Genomic DNA, 17,728 nt, shown 5'->3' on the forward strand with positions numbered 1-17,728 from the left:
TTACTGCTTTTGGCGTAATGTAATAACCTTCCGCTCCTGGCGGATTGATCCGTCAGATAAGCTTTATTATCGCTATCAAACCCGATCGCTGATTTCAATTTATTCCATTATTATTTTGGCTCGGCCTTTCCTTCTTTAGCGAACCTAGACGGGGTTGCGCAACCTCGCCTCCGTCCGCATCACATTACATTGACTAAAAAGCTGAATAACTCCTAATCTACGGAGATCTCCATGGTGTGGATAAAATGCATGATGTTCGGAGGTCTTTGCTGATTATCCGGTGGTCTAGATGGAAACATTGGCGCTTTCTAGAGCAAGGATGGCTTCATTTTAGCTCGCTAGCATTGACGCTAATTATTTAGCATCAACAACGGAAGCCCAAACAGCATGGTGAGTCCAGCGTGTCTTACACTGAAGTTTGTTCTGGTAGTCTTCTTAATATCTATGCCGCGCCCCCGATCCTATACCGATATGTCTATATATGGAGATCTCTGTATCTGTCCTTGTCCCGTGTATGCCCATGTATGGAGATCTCCAGCATGGTTCTTAATTTATTTGTTTGCACTTTGGCACCTGATGCCGTGACGACACACTGACGTGAGACAACACACTCCATATTTGGGCATAGCAGCATTGGAAACTCCATATATGGTCATGGCTCAGTCGTAGTGACACAAGCGTGAGGTCAGATTTATTTAGTTTTTCACATACGCGAGATGGAAGCCCGGTTTAAGTTCTAATTGGAGGCCTTAGTGACAGGGTCCTAAAATCCTTTCCTTTAGTAGTATGTACCGTAACTCGGACATTATGCATTTGCTGCGACTCGGGTCGTCACTGGTCTGCTCAGGTGTCCGTTCGTGTCACCGGAGTGCATACAGCAGCCGCGGGACTTTGCGAAGCGTCACGGTGGACCTGGGAGAAAAGAAACTCGAGATCTCCACGGGGAAGTTTGCCAGATTTGCAGACGGAGCTGCCGTCGTCCGGCTCGGCGACACCTCAGTGATGGTGACCGCCGTCAGCAAGACCGTACCGTCGGCCACTCAGTTCATGCCTCTGACGGTGGATTACAGGCAGAAGGCAGCCGCCGCCGGCAGGATTCCCACAAACCACCTGAGACGAGAGAGGGGCACCACCGACAACGAGATCCTCACCAGCAGACTCATCGACAGGTCAATAAGACCTCTCTTCCCTTCGGGCTACTTCTACGACACCCAGGTTCTGTGTAACCTGCTGGCCGTGGACGGCGTCAACGATCCAGACGTCTTGGCCATTAACGGAGCTTCTGCAGCTCTGGCCCTCTCCGACATCCCCTGGGATGGACCAATCGGTGCGGTGCGCGTGGCCTTAATAGACGGAGAGTTTTTGGTCAACCCCACGAGGAAGGAGATGACTTCCAGCAGTCTCGACCTCGTGGTAGCCGGATCCCCTGGCGGTCGAGTGGTGATGATCGAGGCGTCGGGGGAAAATGTCCCGGAGCAGGACTTCTGCAATGCTGTGGAGGTGGGAGTCGAGGGTACACAGCAGATAATACACGCCATCCAGCAGCTGGTACGAGAGCATCAAGTCCCCAAGCGCACCCCGGCCAAGCTATTCTCCCCGCCGGCTGACATGGTGGAATATACGCGCGACACGCCAGCCTCAGCAAGGATCTATTCTGTTTTTACTGATTACACCCATGACAAGATATCTAGAGATGATGCCATCAACACAATTAGACTCGAAACAGAGAAAATCCTAAAAGAGAGATTCCCTCAGGCAGAGCCCTTCGAGTGCATGGAAACGCGGTGTGCAAAGAAATCTTCCGGAATCTGGTGCTCGACGAGAACAGGAGGTGTGACGGGAGAGGGCTGACTTCTTTGAGGGACATATCCTGCGAAGTGGACATCTTAAAGCCACTCCACGGCTCGGCCGTGTTTCAGAGGGGACAGACGCAGGTGCTGTGCAGCGTGACGTTTGATTCTTTGGAGTCTAGCGTTAAAACGGACATCGTCACCACGGCTCTGAGTGGCATCAAAGACAAGAACTTCATGCTCCATTATGAATTCCCTCCATATGCGACCAATGAGATAGGCAGGGTGGGGGGAATTAACAGGAGAGAGCTTGGACACGGGGCCCTGGCGGAGAAGTCGCTGAGGTCGGTAATTCCAAAAGACTTCCCGTTCACCATCAGGGTGACTGCCGAGGTGTTGGAGTCCAATGGGTCTTCGTCGATGGCCTCGGCCTGTGGCGGCAGCTTGGCTCTGATGGACGCAGGCGTGCCCATCACCTCTGCTGTGGCAGGTGTAGCCATTGGCCTCATCTCTAAACCCAACCCGGACAAACCCGCGACGATCCAAGAATACAAATTGCTCACCGACATTCTGGGAATAGAGGATTACCTTGGAGACATGGACTTCAAATTGTCAGGAACAATCAAAGGCATCAATGCCTTACAGGCTGACGTAAAGATTCCAGGCTTGCCGCTGAAAGTAGTCATGGAGGCAATTCGGCAGGCCACAGTTGCAAAGAGGGAGATCGTAGGAATCATGAATAAGGCTATAGCCAAACCCAGGGCTAACAGGAAGGGAAATGGACCTCTCGTTGAGAACGTTCGGGTGCCGGTCTCCAGAAGAGCACGCTTTGTTGGCCCAGGGGGCTACAACCTCCGCAGACTACAAGCTGAAACAGGTGTCACAATAAGCCAAGTGGATGAGGAAACATTCTCTGTTTTTGCGCCAACGCCAGGAGCCATGAATGAAGCAAAGGAAATCATCAAAGAAATCTGCAAAGATGATCAAGATCTGCAGCTAGAGTTTGGTGCCGTCTACACTGGCACCATCACAGAGATAAGGGACATTGGCGTGATGGTGAAACTCTATCCTAATATGAGTGCCGTCTTGCTCCACAACTCCAAGTTGGACAACAGGCGGATTCAACATCCAAGTGCTTTGGGTCTCGAGGTTGGACAACAAATAAAGGTCAAGTACTGCGGACGAGACCCAGCAGACGGCAGAATAAGGCTTTCACGGAAGGTACTGCTCCAGTCTCCTGGGGGAACTGTCGTCAAGACGCTGAACGAGAAACAGAGCGTCACCATGGGAACAGCCAATAACCAAGCAACGAGCAGCTCTTTGTGACGTGACAAACGGGTGTTTAACCAAATTCTGGCAGGACTACAAAGAAATACAACGGAGCACATTGCAACAGGGATAGGTAACTCGTTCGGATGACGTCGCCGCATGCAAACTGGCATGCAAAGGCTTCTGGGAAATCCAGGGTCCAATGCATGCCAATTGGCGTGGCGTGCAGCGGGCGTGTTGCTCCTCCACTCTGTTGGAGGAGCACTTTGGATATTCATGAAAAGGAACGTCAGCGCGGTGGATTTTCAAAGATTAGTGAAATCTAGGCAGTCAACGGGGCATTGCGATTAATTAATTCTGCAGTCAAACTGTTAAGTATACCAGGTCTTATGACTTGACTCAATACCTGGAGGTGTGGCCAATGCTGTTTAGCCACTCAAAATAGCTAAAGAGCATTGGCCACGCCTCCAGGTCTTAAGTCATGAGACCTGGTACATAAGACACGTAAAATAGGGCCCTGGCTATATTTGTATGAATGTAGTAATAACCCCCAGCTCAGGCATGGAAAGTAACATGAAAACATAAAATTTAAAATTAGAATTCACATATTTGGTGTACTGCACTACTCCCATTTCAAGTCATAAACACAGTGAGAAAAATATGAGTTTGGGGAGTTATTCATTTGCACTTACATGCAGAGATCATACTAGGGAATTTGCTTCATCAACACCTCAGAGTTTCATTCAGTTTCCGAGTGGAGTCAACGCCATGGCCTGGTTTTGGAAGTCATGGAGGAGTGGGGGAAATGGAGAATATATTCTGGACTATTTAAAAAACAATGAAAAGCCACTTGAAGACAACCAAAAACTAGAAAAACAATATTATACCACAATTACAACTACAAACAGTCAGTATTGTACTAAGCTGTGCGTAAAAGTTGACCTGTGTGTGTGTGTGTGTGTGTGTGTGTGTGCCATGATGCATACAAATACCACAGCAGTCCACACGGATAACACAATTCAGTGAAGCCTCATGCATGCACTGTAATGCACATTCACACCCTGTGCGTGAATGTACTTGTGACCAACTTAACCAAGAGCATTGCAACGACACAAAATGCAACATTTAAAAACAGAACACAGTTGCCAGGGCCGGCATTATGGCGACAAGAGTTATAATTTACATAATGTATGTATACGTAGCATAATCGAAAAAATATTCAACTCTGCGTCCCAATAAATTCCATTATGGCACACATAAATATACTGCCACTGCAGGCACGACGACGACGACAATGCATTTACAGTATATTCGGTTAACATTTTGATGAATACAGAACAGCACAAACAGCCCTAAGAATTCACAAATAAACGATGGCCAACATTGTCATCATGACATGCAGGGAAACAACAGAAACAACAAAGGCGGCCATGTCTTTCCGGCACCCAGAGCTCCTATTTTGAAGGACTTACGGCACTGATTGTGTTCATTAGGGTGGACATAAAGGGGGTTAAGTGGTCTCATAGCCATGGCCTAGAGTGGAGAGGCATCAATACAATAGGACTGTGTAGGTCAGTACATTGACAATACTTTCCCCACTCACACAAGTGAGCAAAAACAATAAACAACTGCAGAGGTTTCATAGGGTGGATGGCCAAGTGCAACCCCTCCGCATTGCACGTTGGACAAAAACCAAGAGGATTGTGAGACATAATAGATTATTTTGTTCCGCTTTTGTGTATTATAGCTCCCATTGTTGGTTTCGTCTATTTCCATTTTGGTTCACATTTTATATCCTTTTGTAAATGCGCTCTCTATTCACGCACAATGTCTTTTATGTATTATTTTTTACATAATTTATTTCCACTGCTTAAATTTATATTGCTGCATTCATAAAACCTTTTGTTTGCTTTTTTTGTTGTTGTTGGCCATGAAGTATAGTACAGTACTCTTGCAATGCATGTGCTCTAAAAATCTATAATATGTGCAGTTTGACGAGCATGGAAGGTTTCACTGTGCTCTGACTGCTTTGTGCATTGTCCTAGTAAACTGAAAATAAAATAAAATAAAATAAAAGTAAAGTAAAGGGCAACACTCACTGTCAGTGGCTGTTATGTTGTGTGTGTGTCTGCGACGTGTGTGTGTGTGCGTGTGTACGTGTGTGTGTGCGCACGCACACGTGCCAGGGGTAGTCCTACGTATGATGTGTCATTGTAACTTTTAATGGGGGCACCCCATAATTAATTTAATTTGGGAACACACAGCAGACACAGAGATGCACACACACACACACACACACGCACACACACGCCTCCATTAGTTGAAGTGCCCCCATACTAATTATGTGTGAGTGAGAGTGTATGCTTTGTATGAGAAAAGACAGCCGAGGAAAAGCGATAATAATGACCCATAATGCATTTTGGGGCCACACAGGCTGAGTGCAATCTCAACAGTGGTGGAAAGTAACTAAGTACGGTACATTTACTCAAGTATACTGTATGTACCAAATGTACCATTTTGAGGTATTTGTACTTTACATGAATGTTTCCCATTTCCAATACTTTCACTTCACAATACTATTCTACTTCTATTACAATTATTTGAAAACTTTACTTTGTATATTTTGATTATAATTACCAAAACACAAAAACCACTTGAAAATTGCCGAACTACAAGCTCACAATTTGGGTATACTTTGATTGCAGTACTTTTACTCAAGTATATATATTTTTAATTCTGGATTTTTACTTGTAACAGAGTATTTCTACATTTCAGTATTGATATGTTTTTTGTTTGTTTTTTTAATGGAGGGACAGACAGTAGGCTGACGGGAAATGGGGAGAGAGATGGGGTAAAGGCCGTCGGGATCGGGAGTCGAACCTGCGGCACACTGCCCGACTGGATTACCAGCCAAGGTGCCTGGACCGCTGAGCCACGGCCCAGGCCAGTATTGATAATTTTAATTAAGTAAAACAATAATTTTCCCACCACTGAATCTCAACAATGACACGTGGGCAAAACATGAACAGACTCAGACAGAAAGAGAGACAGAGACAGAGACAGAGAGAGAGAGAGAGAGAGAGAGACAGAGACAGAGAGACGGACATGGATCTGAAAGGACAGGGAGAGAAAGGGGAGGCGGAGAGAACTGCTGAGGAGAAACAGGTAATGAGAGGCAATCAGAGAGAAGATATTGAGCAAAAGTTAGAGAGAGAGAGAGAGAGAGAGAGAGAGAGAGAGAGAGAGAGAGAGAGAGAGAGAGAGAGAGAGAGAGAGAGAGAGTCTTACCACGTCAATGAGGCTCTCTTGGATGCGGTTCAAAGTGGTCCGCAGTCTGCTGCTGATGAGCCCCAGCCCTGATGACTCATACTGTAGAAAGCACACACACGTTAAACATAGCGTGTGAGTATGCAAAAGAAAAACGAAAAACTCTCACTCGTGTAAACAGATCTCTTATAGGCACTGTCTTAAGGAAGGTCAAGAGAGCAGGAGGACACACACACACACACACACACACACACACACACACACACACACACACACACACACACACACACACACACACACACACACACACACACACACACACACACACACACACACACACACACACACACACACACACACACACACACGGGTGCCCACACTTTTTTGACTTGAGAGCTACTTTCAAAATGACCAGCTCAACAAAATGTACTGACCAAAATAATAATGATCCCTTTGATGTAAATAGTTACACAAAAGAAAATTTCTTGTATATAACTTGTGTGGAACACAAATGGCCGGATGGTAACCGTTCGAACCCAGGCTCCCCCAGAGTTAGTGTCAAAGTGTCCTTGAGCAAGACTCTGAAGGCCAAATTGCTCCTGATGTGCAGTATGGTGCCTTGCATGGTTCCCTCCGCCATCAGTGTGTGAATGTGTGTGTGGATGGGTGAATGTAATGCACAATCTCTGTAAAGTGCCTTGGATAAAGGCACAATATAAATGCACCATTTACAGGCCCTTTCAACCAATCAAGTCACCTTAATTCATGTGATAGATTATATATATTTTAGGGGCATGTCATGTGGTCTACCTGAACAGCCTTTGTGATCTACTGGTAGATCACAATCTACCTTATGGACTAAGACTATGACAAAAACAAATGTTGTGGAAATGGAAACTAAATGAGAACTAAGCTATGATGACTAATACTAAGACTAAATATATTGACGATTTAGTTAAAAATGAGACTAAAACATTAGGAATTAATTAGTGGACAAGAGATCCAGTATAAGTCACTTTACACTTTGTTGCATGCTGAAAATAGCCGATCTACAAGCGCACAGGTTGTGAGTTTGTAGATCGGCCATTTTCAGCGAGTGTAAAATCAGTCATTACAACGTCATCAAGGCCCGCCAAAATACATTATAGTCGACTAAATCAACTGTAGATTTAGTCGACTAACACTAAAACATTCCGGGTGACTAAAATGTGACTTCCAAATTGCCGTCAACAAGCCCTGCAGTACGCACCGGAAAAAAAGATGTGCGTGGCGACAAACAAACTAAGTGACAAAATAACAAAATAAGTGTTTATCACTAGGAAGATATGTGGATCTACCACATCTATAATCAATCAATCAATCAATCATCTATTGATTAGCTATTATCTATAACTAGAGCGGTGCCCGTTGGGCACTGGCCTACTTGGAACGATGCAAGTTGGAAATGCATGGCCCACCCAGATATTATGTCCGTGTACCTTTTAGGCCCATATATGGAGTTCTTTGTCAGGCATGCCCAAATATGGAGTCTATGCAGACGTCAGAATGATTTCAGAACAGGCCAGCTCCATATATGGACCCATGGCAGTGGGCAGGCGCCTGTGTACAGAGCCCGGGCAGAGGCCTTTTTGGGGCGGTTCTGGACAACCGTGGGTCCGACCGACTCGACACCGGGCACTGTACTCTCCCTGTGGTGGGGTGGAACGTGTGTGTGTCGAATTTGAAGTCGGTGGGGCGAAAGGTTCTCAAGTTACGAGAGCATTACACTAATACACACAGAGACTTGGTGCATTTATATGGTATGAATGACTTATAATGGTATGAATGGGAGCGTGTCCTGGTCACCGGTTGCTAAGCTAGCGACGGAACATCACTATTGTGGGCCGGAGCTTAGCGGACAGTATTGTGGGGCTGTAGTGCAAATCATGCACTGCACCTCAGGTGCATCGAATCAAGCACATGGCCAGCGTTAATTACGTGTGCGTTATTTGGGCACACAAGGTTTGGAAGCTGTGTTGATTTTGTCGAGTAATACTATGACGGAAAATGTTCGGCGACTACCGTTTTATACTGAGGAAAACGGAATAAAAACCAAATAAAAACTAAGTCACGATGACTTAAACTAAGACTAAATATAATGACAATTTCGTCGACAAATAAAAACTAGATTAAAATGTGAGGAAGGGACTAGTGGACAAAGATCCAGTATAAGTAAAAGACACAAGTCATTTTACACTTGGTTGCATGCTGAAAATAGCCACAACAAAAATGACATTTTAGTCGACTAAATCAACTGTAGATTTAGTCGACTAAAATATTACGATATTTAGTCGACTAAAACTAGACTAACACTAAAACATTCCAGTTGACTAAAATGTGACTATAACTAAATGGAAACTATTCAAAAGACTATGACTAAAACTAAAAGCAAACATTGCTTGGAAGGCCTTGTGCCATAGCCTATACATCACCTCTGGGGGTTCCCCGTTCTTACCAAGCAAGCAGGGCCCACAAGGCGGGCAGCGCCCGCGTCTGTGCCACCCTGAGCGGGCAAAGACGGACTAGGGACAGGCTATATGATGGGCAGCAGAAAAGAAACAAACAAGAACCAACAGTGCAAATGAAAGGTTTTCATGACATTCATTTTCATTTATTATTATTTGTTTTCTCTTTCGGTTTTATGACCTCAATCACTCCCACACAACCTGAACTTTGAACATACAGAGGATATTTTGTGGTCTGTGTTCTGAAGCCCTTTGAGCTGAAATCTGCTGCAAATTGTCATGTCATACTACATATACGGTATGGGATTTGCGGACTGTTACAGTAAATCAGAGCACTTGTTTGAGCCTAATTATTCAGAAACCCCCAGACCACAGGAAATCTACTGAATGTTAACACATTGTATGCTACAATGTGAAATTGGGGTTAGGGTTGGTGGTGCTATGGCGATTAACATTGGACTTTAGAAAATGTTTAGGGGCCCACAGCGAGGGGCCTCTTATAGTGAGAATCACACCGCATAAATCAAAAGAAAGCCACACTTGTCCACTTCAATTTAAAAAAAAATATATGATTCTACCATCTTCCATTCTGGAGATATTGACCTTTTTCTAAAACCTGCTTTTCGCTGCACGCTGCTCTTTTGAAAAAACAGCAGAGATATGGAAGGTTGAAGTTGACAGACATTGACAGACAGATATAAAAATGAACACAAATAATATCATATACATACTACACACTGAATGAAAGCCCTGAATGTCTACTTTTAGGAGGAAAACAAATACACATGGTCCCATGTATAGTTTGTCAGTAATTGGCTGTTGAATGCAGCTTGCGCCCACCAGAGAGGATTTCAGAAAATGCATGGACCTGAAGAACCATTATTCACAAAATAAGGCCTATAGCGACATGTACATATGATATACCGTATGAAACAGAAGACACTCTGCTTTCATAAGAAAAATACTTCTACTGTAATAATAATACAAATCACACCCATGTGAAGTGAGCAGTGCAATCATTGCACTGCTCACTTCACATGGGTGTGATTTGTATTATTATTACAGTAGAAGTATTTTTCTTATGAAAGCAGAGTGTCTTCTGTTTCATACGGTATATCATATGTACATGTCGCTATAGGCCTTATTTTGTGAATAATGGTTCTTCAGGTCCATGCATTTTCTGAAATCCTCAGAGTATTTTAGACAAGACAAGGAACTGACAACTAAATATTCACAAAATAAGGCATATAGCGACATGTACATACTATATACCGTATGAAACAGAAGACTCTCTGCTTTCATAAGAAAAATACTTCTACTGTAATAATAATGAAAATCACACCCCTGTGAAGTGAGCAGTGCAATGTTGTGCAACATTGCACTGCTCACTTCACAGGGGTGTGATTTTTATTATTATTACAGTAGAAGTATTTTTCTTATGAAAGCAGAGAGTCTTCTGTTTCATACGGTATATCATATGTACATGTCGCTATAGGCCTTATTTTGTGAATAATGGTTCTTCAGGTCCATGCATTTTCTGAAATCCTCAGAGTATTTTAGACAAGACAAGGAACTGACAACTAAATATTCACAAAATAAGGCATATAGCGACATGTACATACTATATACCGTATGAAACAGAAGACTCTCTGCTTTCATAAGAAAAATACTTCTACTGTAATAATAATGAAAATCACACCCCTGTGAAGTGAGCAGTGCAATGTTGTGCAACATTGCACTGCTCACTTCACAGGGGTGTGATTTTTATTATTATTACAGTAGAAGTATTTTTCTTATGAAAGCAGAGAGTCTTCTGTTTCATACGGTATATCATATGTACATGTCGCTATAGGCCTTATTTTGTGAATAATGGTTCTTCAGGTCCATGCATTTTCTGAAATCCTCAGAGTATTTTAGACAAGACAAGGAACTGACAACTAAATATTCACAAAATAAGGCATATAGCGACATGTACATACTATATACCGTATGAAACAGAAGACTCTCTGCTTTCATAAGAAAAATACTTCTACTGTAATAATAATGAAAATCACACCCCTGTGAAGTGAGCAGTGCAATGTTGTGCAACATTGCACTGCTCACTTCACAGGGATGTGATTTTTATTATTATTACAGTATTAGTTTTTTTCTTATGAAAGCAGAGAGTCTTCTGTTTCATACGGTATATATTATGTACATGTCGCTATAGGCCTTATTTTGTGAATAATAGTTCTTCAGGTCCTTCATTCTCTGAAATCCTCTCTGAAAAATAGTATTTTAGACAAGGCATATAGCGACATGTACATACTATAGACATATCTGAAATTGTCTCAGTAACAGGGGGGGGCAACACATGTCTTGATCAGTGTACCAGGCAGTTTCAGAACGATAGTGTATTGTGTAACGGTGAGACACGTTAGTCGTTGTTGACAGACATGTCTGGACATGTTCTGGGGCAAAGAACCTCAGGAGAGATAAGCGGTGGAAAGGAGGAGAGAGAGAGACTCTAATCAATGTGTATTCGTTATACTGTACATTACAAACGGGTCGATTACGTCGCAGACGCCTTCATTGCGGTCTTATCACTGCAATTATAATGAATAAAAAGTCGGTTACAACCACACTACGGAGTACGGATAGTGTTGCCTGGCGAAGGCTCTATGGCTAATGGTGATCCACGGTGTCGAGTCGAGAATCGCTATACGGGCTTATTTGCCCAAACATGGGTGGTCAAGACATATAAAGCGGCCAGTTGATCATCTCTCTCATAATACGTCATTCGTTTCGCGTATCATTATGACATGGCGACCGTTGCAGATTATTCTTATATACGGGCAGAGGGCTCTCTTTTTTCGAGAATGAGAGGACGAGGTGGAAAGCGATCGCAACGCGGGCCTGGGGGGGGTTCCACGGCGGTGATCTCTCCTAGTAACGTCGGGCAGAGGGCTATTTTTCCGAGTGAATGAGAGGACGAAGCGGCGGTTGCAGTTGGAGGCGTTATGTCCTTTTTCCGAGAATGAGAGAGATGCAAAGCGATCACAACGCGGGCCTGGGGGGGGTTCCACGGCGGTGATCTCTCCTAGTAACGTCGGGCAGAGGGCTATTTCTTTCCGAGAATGAGAGGACGAAGCAGCGGTGAAAGGCAGTTCGAGGCACAGCCACAGTGGGTAAGTGAGTGGGGGGGGGACTGAAACTGAAATGCGACGATCCGAAACGAAGAGGGGGGGGCCTACATTGCTGCCTCGGAAAAACCATGTAGAAACAGGAGGGGAGGGGAATCAAGTGTATTCACACACACACTAGCATGGGTACCTCCATTTTAGATCCCCTTGACATCTGCGTTGGTCTATGCCGTGCATGCCGGCGAGGCCGCCTCCAGTACGTCGTAATGGATACGGCATGCCGCATAGACCAGACCTCTTTTCAGGAGGGGGGGGCTTTTAACTCCCGGATCACATAAACGGACCTTCCTAGAGACATCGGTGTTACTTTCTATGTTGTCCGGGCGCGTATAAATATGAAGCACATTAATCATAAAAAAAACCAATAAAACGCTTTAGAGCGTTATGCGCAGACGGCGTTCGATATTAATAAAACGCTTTAGAGCGTTTTGCGCAATCGATGAGTTAAAAGTTTTTTGGGGTGCATTTGAGCTCAGAAAAACTAAAAAAAAAAACTAAGAAAATAAATATATATTTTTTTGTATGCCACTAGAACTTTAAGAGCACAATACACAGGCAGGAAAAGCAATGAGTTTCATCATTATACAGTGGCTAGTTTGTACAGTCACTGAGTTTCATCAGTATACAGTAGCTAGTTTGTACAGTCACTTTGACCATACAGAGAGCCACTATTTCCACACTCACTCCAGATGGGCCACATTACATTATGTCTGCCATACATCAGCCATTTTTGCTATTATTTGAATTGAAATCCTGAATATTTTCTTTTTGCTATTTTTGAATTGGAATCCTGAAAAGTAACCTTTTTATATTATTTCAAATGCAGTTTAGTTATAGTTATGTTAACTTTATGAACTAAATACAAATACATTGGACATACAAAAAAACAATAACATTTTAATACTAGTCATTAAGCTACAGACTGACATAATTAATGCGGGTCATGTTTGCATGCATGTTTGGAATTGTAACAGCTGAAATCAATAATATATCAGTATTCTGATATTAACCTGAGGGCCACATTAAGTGAAGGTGGGGAGGCTGCATGTGGCCCCTGGGGCCACCAGTTGCCCATGTATGTCCTAAGCAGACTCAGCATTGACACTCTGACATCACCGATGTATCTATTTATTTGACAGGGACAATGCTCATTAATCAACATGTCAGTTTTCACATCCATGTATGTAAATGGGGCCAGAGTTAGCCCGAAGATAATTTACATCTGCAGTCCCTGAGCAGGCTCATAAAAATGAATGATAAAACTATCCATACAAAAACACAATAAAATAAACATGGTACAGGGGACAGAACGACTGCAAGTGAGAAATGACACCGGTGATAAATAGTGCTGATAATTACTCGGGATTACAGACTTGATTTGTTTTTAGCCACCACTTCAGGTCGAATTTGAAGGTCATGTAGCTTCTGCCGAGTTAAGAAGGTTCTCTGACTGAGTATCAGTATATGACCAACTCCTCTTCAGTTCACATCACAACTTTGCCACACACACACACACACACACACACACACACACACACACACACACACACACACACACACACACACACACACACACACACACACACACACACACACACACACACACACACACACACACACACACACACACACACACACACCTTTCTATCCAATGTCCTTGCCTCCAATAACATGAATAGTTTTAATTTGGTTTCTAGTCACCTGGAATGGCTTAGTGTTAGTCTATTTTTTGTCGACTAAGTATAATACGATTTTAGGAGAGTAAATCTACAGTTGATTTAGTCGTAACGACTGATTTTACACTGGCTGAAAATAGCCAATCTACAATCTCACAACGCGTAGCGCTGCGACACGTTGTGAGCTTGTAGATCGGCTATATTTTCAGCATGCAACCAAGTGTAAAATCACTCATTGGATACTGGATCTCTTGTCCATTAAGTCCCTTCCTAACATTTTAGTCATTTTCATTTGTTGACAAAATTGTCAATACATTCAGGCTCAGTTTTAGTCATCATAGCTTAGTTTTCATCAGTGAAAAAAGGAAGTTAGTCGACACAATCAACACTGTCAGTCAGATAAGAGCCTATGGCGCCGCTCGATGGCTCTGAACACATAACATGGTGCATTTATATAGAGCCTTTATCCAAGGCGCTTTACAAAGATTGTGCATTACATCCACCCATTCCCACACACATTCATACACCGATTGCGGCGGAAGCCATGCAAGGTACCAACCAACCAGCACATCAGGGAGCAATTTGGGGTTCAGTGTCTTGCCCAAGGACACTTCGACATGTGGACAGGAGGAGCCGGGATTCGAACCGCCGACCCATGGATCATTGGACGACCTGCTCTACCTCCTGATCCACAGTCGCCCAATCATTCACTGGAGTATGAACGACTGTGGCTCGCTTCATCCCGATCTGAGCCAGAGCCTAAATAAATGTGCCCACTCCGGGTAGTCGTGCATGGATGCTACTGTTGACGGTGTTGTAGGGAGTGGTACCCCATGTGCTGCATATATTAACTAAGGCTGCACGGGAGCCTATTCATGGAGGCATTATCATTTTTATATAGGCATTCCTAGTCGAGAGAGAGAGAGAGAGAGACGTTTTGAAGTTACGTGGGAGTAAAATGGCAATACAAAGAGGGAGAGGGCAGGAATGACGCTGAGTGAGAGAGAAAGACTAACAGAGACACAGAGAGAGTGTGGAGAGGAGAGGGAGCATGGATATCTACTAGATGTCTTCTAAATCATGACAGTTTTCATGTTTCTATATCAGTGGTTCTCAAACTATTTCATGGACCCCCAGAATAATTTGGCCCTGCCGCGGACCCCATGTTGTTCGGAAGCAGAGATTTGAGTTAAAAGTTTAAAAAGATTTGTACACATTTTCCTTTTTCCCCCCCCTTTTTTTAAATAGCAGAGCTTGTAGATCTGCTTTTTTCAACGGCTAAAGATTAAAAATAATGGTGAAAAGTGGTGAAAAGTTATGCGACACATGCTTTCCCGTCTTAAATGGGGAAAATACAAAATACAGAGAGGGGGGGGGGGGGGGGGGGGGGTAGATAGATCGATAACGAGGAGACATATGACGGGTTGTCATGCATATATACGCACGCACGCACACACCTCCACCAGGAAGCCTTCTAAGATAGCAATCATCTCATCCTCATCTGCTCTGGCACTCGGTGCCGCGCTACGAGCTTGCAGAACTGTTGAGTTTTACCCGCCGAGGGAGATTTACGCAGTGTTTTCATACATACACTCACACACACACACACACGCGCACACACACGCGCACACACACGCGCGCCATATCTGTCGTCAATGTCCGCCCAGATGTTAATTGCCTACCATTAAGGCAGCTCCCGATAGGGTGAGCGTTGTGCTATGATGTGATATATCGCTCTGTCAGACAGTGTTTAGAGAGAACACAAAAGGAGGACCCATGAAAGCCCATTAGTTGGATTTAGCACTGTGCCCGTGGCGCTGGCAGCCTGGCACCACCGTGATCATCCAACCCCGACAGATAATTTAACAGATAGTTAAAGTGAAAGGGGTGTGTGTGTGTGTGTGTGGGGGGGGGGGGGGGGGGACACAACGACCAGAGAGAGAGATTCACACTACAGCAGTGGTTCCCAAACCTTTTCATGTCAAGGACTCCCCCCCCCCCCCATTTATGCCTAGGACCCCCATAAGAGACCAGTGATTCTCAACCCGTTGTAATGTCAAGTACCCCCGGTTTGACCTGCATTAGGATGACCCTACGGAAACCCCCATTTCATGACATTTCTATCTCCGAGACCCCAATTTATATTATTGTAAAGTCAAAGTTAATTTAACTCAGAGAGTGTACAAATGGAACGAAATGGATTTGTATACACTCTGAGTTACAGACCCATAAAGGTCCATTTGGTTCCTACAGTAGCTATATAATTTAGCTGGGGACCCCCTGGAACTCCCTCAAGGACCCCTGGGGGTCCCCGGACCCCACTTTGGAGAACCACTGCACTACAGTACATCCATGGTTGAACGGCTGACACCGGCCTGGGTCTCTGGATGGGTCGCCTATAGAATCCAGTCTCTTTGCCCAGCCCTTCACTCACACACGCCTGTCGTCCACTACCTTTTTTCACTGACCAAAACTAATATGGAAACTAAATTAAAACTAAGCTACGATGACTAAAACTAAGACTAAATACTGTACTGTATATTGACAACTTTGTCTACAAATAAAAACTGACTAAAATGATAGGAAGTGACTATAGTGGACAAGAGAGTCATTTTACACGTGGTTGCTTGCTGAAAATATATAACATATAAAATATATAATATAAAATATATTGTAAAATCAGTCATTACGACGGCATCAAGGCCCGCAAAAATACATTTTAGTCAACTAAATCTACAGTTGATTTCGTCTTCCGTGCTTTGAATGGATTACTCCAGGTTATTGTCGCTGCCATATCGGACATACGCGCCTTTTGTTTTATGTGTTTAATCTGCCGTAATGTAAACAAAAAAAAGAAAATCCGTCATCGCCGCGGAGAAAGAGAGAAGATGCATCTGTTTTGAGATGAAACCGGAAATCGTCACATGCTGTGGGCTGCTAGGGCTTCTGGGAAATTGAGGCCAATGTAAACGAATGGGGTTCAACGCCTCATGGAGGAGGGTCCTGTGCTGCGTCTTCCGGGTGTACCAAGATGGCGGGTGGTACGATCGTTCATAACAGACAGAGGAAGCTTTTTTCGCTCGATTTTCGCGGATTAAAAGACCAAATAATTCAGCGTATGCTCTAAAGGTAATATAACAATCTCGGCAGTGAAGGGGGGTTGATTAAAAGTCTGGTAAATCGTTTTCAGCAGTCAAACTGTTAAATCTTTAGTAAGACTAAAACTAGACTAACACTAACCTCGGCTCACCAGGCTTTCCACCACCTCGGAGGAAAGCCTGGTCTCTGTTTCAATAAAAGCTCTCGTAGCCTGTAGATTTTATTGAGAAAAAAGGAAAGGAACCTTCCTTTTCCCTCAATAAAGTTGACGCCTGTTGTTCCTGCCTGTCGACTACAAAACAATACTACAACATGACGTAACGATATCATCCGCTCCCGCCCGGATCATATACCGAAATGAAATGGTGCCCAGGCTAGACTAACACTAAAACACTGACTAAAATGTGACTAAAACTAGATCAAAAACTATCCAAGAGACTATGACGAAAACGAAAATCGAAAATCTGCTGTCAAAAAAATCAACACCGCTGACCCAGCCCCGGAAACACAGAAGAAACCACAGGGTGAGGAAAGAGAACGGAGGAATAAATACATAAATTATAACTATAGGGTGTAATTAGAGGAGCTGCGTACCATGTCGTTGCGTCCGAAGAACGTGTAGACGGCGTACAGGTAGTAGTCGAAGAGCTGCGACACACAGTGGATGACGTCGAACGCAATGGGCTTCAGGATGTTCATCATCTGCATGTACTTCCCTGTGTGACACCACGACAAGAAAGAATGAATAGTTTAACGAATCAACAGTTTACTATCTTTTTTTTTTCCAGAGAGACATTACAAGTGTAGAGCATCGCAGTCCCGCCCGCTGTCAGAACAACGAGGGCACCGAGGACAAATAAAGAGGATAGAGCACGGAGGTGTACAAATTTGAATTAGTTTTTATTTTAAAAAGTATATCAATTTCATAACTGTGGAAAAAA

At 43.8% G+C, this 17,728-nt stretch overlaps 2 protein-coding genes across 2 annotated transcripts in view; one reads left to right on the forward strand and one right to left on the reverse strand.

Annotated features, from left to right (window-relative positions):
• The window catches only part of vps50 (VPS50 subunit of EARP/GARPII complex), a 218,347-nt gene that overhangs the window by 66,219 nt on the left and 134,400 nt on the right, over window positions 1-17,728 (reverse strand). The window contains exons 21-22 of the mRNA XM_083763390.1: window positions 17,382-17,503; window positions 6,348-6,428 (exon numbers count right to left, since the gene is read on the reverse strand). Of these exons, the coding sequence (XP_083619516.1) occupies window positions 6,348-6,428; window positions 17,382-17,503 (203 nt within the window). The remainder of the gene's footprint in view (window positions 1-6,347; window positions 6,429-17,381; window positions 17,504-17,728) is intronic.
• On the forward strand, window positions 808-3,116 carry LOC310868226 (polyribonucleotide nucleotidyltransferase 1, mitochondrial-like; the record flags this gene model as incomplete). The annotated part of the gene is given in 2 exon segments (XM_083778553.1): window positions 808-1,782; window positions 1,785-3,116. Coding segments are annotated over 2 exon segments (2,307 nt in total).

The sequence above is a fragment of the Protomyctophum parallelum genome (assembly GCF_964188405.1).
Source record: "Protomyctophum parallelum genome assembly, chromosome: 1".
NCBI classification, from domain to species: Eukaryota; Metazoa; Chordata; class Actinopteri; order Myctophiformes; family Myctophidae; genus Protomyctophum; species Protomyctophum parallelum.